The sequence below is a fragment of the Formica exsecta genome, unplaced genomic scaffold (genome assembly GCF_003651465.1).
Source record: "Formica exsecta isolate Colony F162 unplaced genomic scaffold, ASM365146v1 scaffold794, whole genome shotgun sequence".
Taxonomy (NCBI): domain Eukaryota; kingdom Metazoa; phylum Arthropoda; class Insecta; order Hymenoptera; family Formicidae; genus Formica; species Formica exsecta.
The window spans coordinates 31,107-36,803 of record NW_021853563.1 but is presented as its reverse complement, the minus strand read 5'-3'; the positions used below and the strand labels follow the sequence as shown (position 1 = coordinate 36,803).

The following is a 5,697-nucleotide window of genomic DNA, read 5'->3' as shown; positions in this document are numbered from 1 at the left end:
CCAGCGTGTGCTGCGCCGTGTCCTCGTCCCCGCCGCAATGGTGGCAGCGCGCGTTGTCCTTGTTACCGATGCGACACAAGTATGAGCCGAAGCATTCATGGCCCGTAAACACCTGCGTCGCACGGTACGACATCTCGCCACCGGCCCGATCAGCCCATTTGACCAAATGGGGCCGGATGGCCTCCACGACGCGCGTCCCCGATGTATCTCGGGGGTCGGAGAGATGTTCGTCCCATCTCTCCAAAGCGCGTCGCCTGGCCTGGAGTCTCACGGCGGCCTTGACCCTTGGGGTCAACGCCACGCCTAGCCCGCCGAGCTCCCGCGTACGCCTGTACACGTGGGCGTACATATCGGCGTAGAGTTCAACGGGCGGCGTCCCCGCCAATAATGTGGCCGCCGTGTGCGACACCGTCCTGTAACCGCGGACAACCCTGATGGCCATCCTCCGAAAAACTCGGCGCAGCAACATCTTGCTGCGCCTTTTGGCCATCAGGACGTCCGCCCACACTGGTGACCCGTAAAGGGCCACCGCCCGGACGGTGTTCGCGTGTAGGCGGCGCACTCGGCCATCCGGGCCCCCAAGATTGGGCAAGAGTCGGCTCAGGCTAATAGCCACCGACTCCGCCCTGGGGGCCAGGCGCTCAAAGTGCCCGCCAAAACTCCAAGCCGCGTCCAGGTAGAGACCGAGGTATTTTAATCGGTCCCCCACCCGGACGGAGATGTCACCTACCGTGACATAGGCTTCGGCGGGGGAGCCCCATGCTTCCCCCTCTTTTTTTATGCATGAATAGCGCCTCGGTCTTTTGAGGCGCTACCTGCAGGCCTATGCCACGGATTGCGCGGACAACACACGCTACCCCGAGATTGGCGGCAGAAACCGCGTCCCCCCAGCTCTTTCCCCCGGCTAACAGCAAAGTGTCGTCCGCATAGCAGACGACGCTGCAGCCGGGGAGGAGAGCAATACCCAGCACCATGTTGTACGCGAGGTTCCACAGAGTGGGGCCCAGCACGGACCCCTGTGGAACCCAGCAGTACACGTCCCTTCTGCGCAGGAGTACCCTGTTGTCAGGGTACTCCAGCCATCTGTCCCGGAAGTAACTCCTCAGGACCTCCACCATGTAGGGGGGGGGGGAGACCAAAGGTGTTAGCGGCCTCTCCACCATACTCCAGGGCAGGGTGTTGAAGGCATTGCGGATGTCCAAGGGCACCGCAAGCACCACCCTGCCCTTCCTCATGATGGGCTCCGCGAGGGACCGCACGCGCAAGATTGCGTCCACGGTCGATCGCTCCCCGCGGAATCCATACTGGTCTCGGTGGAGGTCCATCCTTCCTCGGGACAGGTGTTAGACGAGGCGGTTCGCCAACACGCTCTCCAAGAGCTTTCCCGCCTCGTCCAACAGGCATATTGGCCTGTAGGCAGAAGGGACGCTGCCGGGTTTGCTCCCCTTCGGGATGAGGACCAGTCTGGCCCCCACCCATGCCGGGGGGAACACACCTTCCTTGAGGCAGCTGTTAAACAGCTCCGCGTCGAAGGGGGGCCCTCTGATGGAAAGAGGGCCTCCAACACACCTTCGAGGATTTGGGGTTCCAGGGACTCCGTCACAGGGGGCGCCCAAGATCTAAGCTTGTTCATGACAAGCCTGTATGGGCGCCCCCATGGGTCCGCGTCCAAGGAGCGCAGGAGTTCGTCCCACGCTCTGGCCTTGGCCCGCCTGATCGCGGCGCTAAGGGCGTTCCTAGCGGTACGGAACCCCTCATACGCCTCCGCCGTCTTGGACGGGACATCTGTCGGCGGAAACAGGCCGACACCCCGTCCAAAAACGCCTCATACTGGGCGAGGCCCACGTTCGAAGAGATGTAACACCCCAGCACTGAGATGGGCCCCCATCTGACAACCACAACTCCCGCCCCGGCCTCAACCGGTGTGCAAGGCGGGAGTGTGGAGTCACTTCTCCACGTGATCGCGACGGAGCCTGTCCGGTCGCCAATCCAACATGGACTGACTTCCGGAACTTGGTATGGCTCCGCCGCGATCCCCAATCCGAAACCACGCTCAGCCAGGCTATGCAGGAAAAGGTCCTGCGCCCGGCGAGCGTGGTTTAGATTGGCCTGCAGTATGCCCAGGAGCATACTTTATTTATTTGCCCCCGGGCTCCGCCATCATTACCTCCGCTAATGAAGCGGGGGTTGTGGCGGCTGCAGGCCGGGCCCTTGGGGGCCTCTTTCGAGCCCCCCTTGTCTTCCGCTCCGCGCTTGCGGGTGTCGGAGGGTGCCGCGGTGATCTCGGCCAGTTTAACCCGGCCTTCTTTTAGGGGGGGTCCATTTGGCACTAGCCACCCTGTGGTCGGCCGGACGGCCCAGACCCGCACAGACCGGGCACCTGACCTTTTCGGCGCAATTGTGCGCCAGGTGCCCCGGTCCGCCGCATCTGTAGCAGCAGCCCCTGCGATCGATGGGGCTGCTGCAGTGCTGCTGGACATGTCCTTTCTCCAAGCATCAGAAGCATTGGAGCGGGCGCTTGTCCAGCAGCTCCGCTTGTGCCTGGGACCAGCCTATCTGGATGGCCCGGGCTGCCGCTACTTTATTAGCGGCCCTTAATGGGCACTGTATCCATACAGTGCCCAGGCCGCGGGTTGGGAACTTGATGTCCCCAACTCGCACGTCCGCCGCCTCGCAGCCTCCCTCCCCGGAGAGGGCCACCGCGATGTCGGTGCCCGCGAGGGACCTGTCGAGGCCGCGGAGCCGCAACTCTGCCTTTCTAATGGGCCGGGCGAGACGGACCCCCTCCTCACCGGCGAACACCCGGCCGAGGTCGGCGTAGAGGGCATCAGCCCTCTGTGTCGCCGTTGGCCCGTCCTTCTTACCCGACCCCGTGAGCTCCACGACCATGGCCCCCGTGGCGGCCTCTCGTACCCGGAGGGAGTCAATTCCCAATTTCGGGAGGTCGACCTCCCTCCGGGCCCTGGTCATGATCTCCTGGTACGCCCCGTCGGCGCAGGTTATGGTAACCGCTGCCGATCGGGGCACTCTGCGCCTTGAGGCATCCCCTCCGAGACGCCTCTTGGGCTGCTGCCGCTGCTGACGTCCTCCAGCACGCTGGATGGACGGCGTCGCCCTTGCGGCGCCCTTCCCGGCCGGGGGTTGGGCCGTATGCGCGGCCTTTGCCCGGGCCGTTTTCTACCTCCGTCCCACGACCCTCGACCAGGATTCGTCCTGGCCGGGGGCACGCGGGGGCGGGGGAGGGAGCCCCTGACACTGCACAGCCGGTCGGGGGGCATTAGGAGGCGGAATTCTCCGACCCCCGCGCCCGCCGGCGCGCCGCGCGAAGCAGGGAGCGGCGGGGGGGGCAGAGGCCCCATACTCCTATCTCCTCTCGCACCACGTCCCCTTTTTCTCTTCATCCTCTTCTTTCCCTGCTCCGGCGCTGAGGCGCCGGCAGGGGGGAGAGGTGGGAAGGCTCCTCCGGGCGGACGACCGGCCGTCGAAGCGGGCCCGTGTGGTCCGCCCCGGCCTATCGCCGCCCGTAAGTCGACGAAGGCAGCGATTTGCTCGGTATACCAGTTATACCAAGCTCGCTCACCCTCGCCGACGACTCCCGGCGGGTAGCTCTCGGGGAGCGGCGCATAAGTACCCCTCAAAGGGGGCCTCATCGCCGCATTATCCCGGCCACCCGCCAACGTTGGGGACCGAAGTCCCTTCCCCCCCTGAGGACGCTGGGGACCTCGTCTCTCCGCAGGGGGATTTCGTCTCTCCGTGACAATCGGCACTGCATCCATTGAGCGAGATTCCAGCATCGCTCTGGAGTCGTATGTACTGTGTTAGAGTGGCGTAAGGTGCGAGGTCTGAATAGCTCAGTGGTAAGAGCAGTTGCCCGGAAAGCGAAAGACTCGGGTTCGATTCCCGATTCAGCCACTTGTACCTCGCATATTTTTTCAGACCCGCGCATGTTGTTTTCTAACAATTATTTGTCGGGCTGAGGAAGTGTGTAAACGCCCTACACAGACACGACAGTGCCGCTGCCACGGAAGAGATGGATGCTTGGTTCGTGCCTCCTCCCGCCTTAAATCCCCCCCTCGCTTCACTCTACGCCTCTACGCTACTGTGTAGGGCTGGGGACCCCTGTCCCCTAAACCCCCCAGACGTTGGGGACCTAGGTCTCAGATCCCCCTTACCCAGCGTTGGGGACCTTTGTCCCTTCCCCCCGGCTGGATGCTCCACCCTCACTGGGGCATCCAGCACCTCCACCGACTTTACCCGCGGCACCCCCCGCCTTTTGCGGGGGGACCTCTTGGGCGAGCCGGGGAGGGCCAGCCGAAGGGAGGGCTTGGCGCGTTGGACCGCGTCCAATTGCCCCCTGAGCTCTCGGACCTCCTTTTGGAGGTCCGTGTTGCGGTCTCCGAGGGACTTCATGTCCGTACGGAGAGCCGCGAGCTCCCCTTCTCCCTCAGCCCGCTGGGCCCTCTCCGCCAAGACGCTAGCCGTAACCCTCACCAGGGCCGCGGCCTTCCTCAGCTTTCTCTAGAGAGCACTGCAGGTTCCCGGAGCAGGCGGCTATACAATCGATAGTCGCCGCCTGCTCCAGGCTGCGCGCCGCTATGTCCGGGGTGGGAGCCTGTCTCACCTCGTCGACGCACTGCGCCTCGTAGGCCCGAAGGTCCCTACTACTTGCGGAGGGAAGGGAGCGCCCTCCGATAAGGCCTTCTTGGCCCTTCGCTTCCTCTCCCTTTCCTTCTTGCGGGCGGCCTCTTCCTCGCGCCTCTCGCAAAGGTCGACAAACTCGGCCATGGTGGGCGGTTTCCCGCATCCCCTTTTCTTTGGGAGGCCGTCCTCTCCCATCGCGTCATCCCCATCGGGAGACGCATACTCCTCGGCGTCTTCGCTAGCTTGCGAGGTCCTTGAGGAGGAGACGGTGGTGGTGCGTTCACTACACCCCCGTGACGAACCCTCCGCCTTTTCGTTCGAGCGAGTGAGGCTCTTGCCCCGACCCGCTTCATCCCGATTATACGGGTGAGCCCTCGCGGCAGAAGCCGAACGCGACCGGAGCTTTGGCTTCGATGAAGCCGGGCCCGGTCGGTCGACTCTCCGCACGACCACCCTCACATCTCTACCAACGGCGATAGTACGCTCGCCAGGGCTGCTCGTCGGCAACACCCCTGGCGGCCCGTCGTGTGATGACGACGAGGGGGGAACCGGGACTGTATCCCCCCACGCCGGCCGCTGCGGGGTCCGAAACCCGCTGCGGCAGTAAGTTTTTTATCTTTCGTTGTACTGTCCATGTTGTATCAAGGAAAGATGGTTTGATTTCGGTGTTTTCCTTCACCTAGGTCGGTTGGCTTCACCACGCCTGACGAGCCCGACCTGCCCGGGATTTTTTACTGAGGTTACCTACCTCACTACCCCACTCGATTCTACGTCTCCATCCGAAACACACACCCCACCCCCCTCACCCACGAAACCCCAATGCCCACCCCACCCATCCCCAATACCCACACCCATACCCGCACACCCCCCTTAAACCCACACAATCCCCCAGAAAAACCCCCATAACCCCCCAATAACCCCCCACAATATCCCAAACCACTCCACAACACTCACCCAAAATAAATAAAAATAATACCCATTCACACGACGATCGAGTTGTTTGGTGCACTCTTAGACCCCTTCCAGGGATGGGAGGGGAGCCCCTCCACCACGACA

The 5,697-nt window shown here is 63.3% G+C and overlaps 2 protein-coding genes across 2 annotated transcripts; both read right to left on the bottom strand.

The window, feature by feature from the left end:
- Nucleotides 1–66: 66 nt before the first annotated feature.
- Nucleotides 67–1,235, bottom strand: LOC115244086 (the record flags this gene model as incomplete). The annotated part of the gene is made up of 2 exons (XM_029821473.1): nt 965–1,235; nt 67–726 (listed from the first exon to the last, which is right to left on the bottom strand). Coding segments are annotated over exons 1-2 (931 nt in total), but the record flags the coding sequence as incomplete, so codon positions are not given.
- A 1,261-nt stretch (nt 1,236–2,496) lies between these two features.
- On the bottom strand, nt 2,497–2,889 carry LOC115244085. Its single transcript, XM_029821472.1, has one exon. The coding sequence runs from the start codon at nt 2,887–2,889 to the stop codon at nt 2,497–2,499; it is 393 nt and encodes a 130-aa protein (XP_029677332.1).
- Nucleotides 2,890–5,697: the final 2,808 nt, after the last annotated feature.

Bases quoted from the DNA above. Each gene is read 5' to 3' on its own strand.
- LOC115244085 (XM_029821472.1), bottom strand. From the start codon at position 2,889: ATGGTCGTGGAGCTCACGGGGTCGGGTAAGAAGGACGGGCCAACGGCG.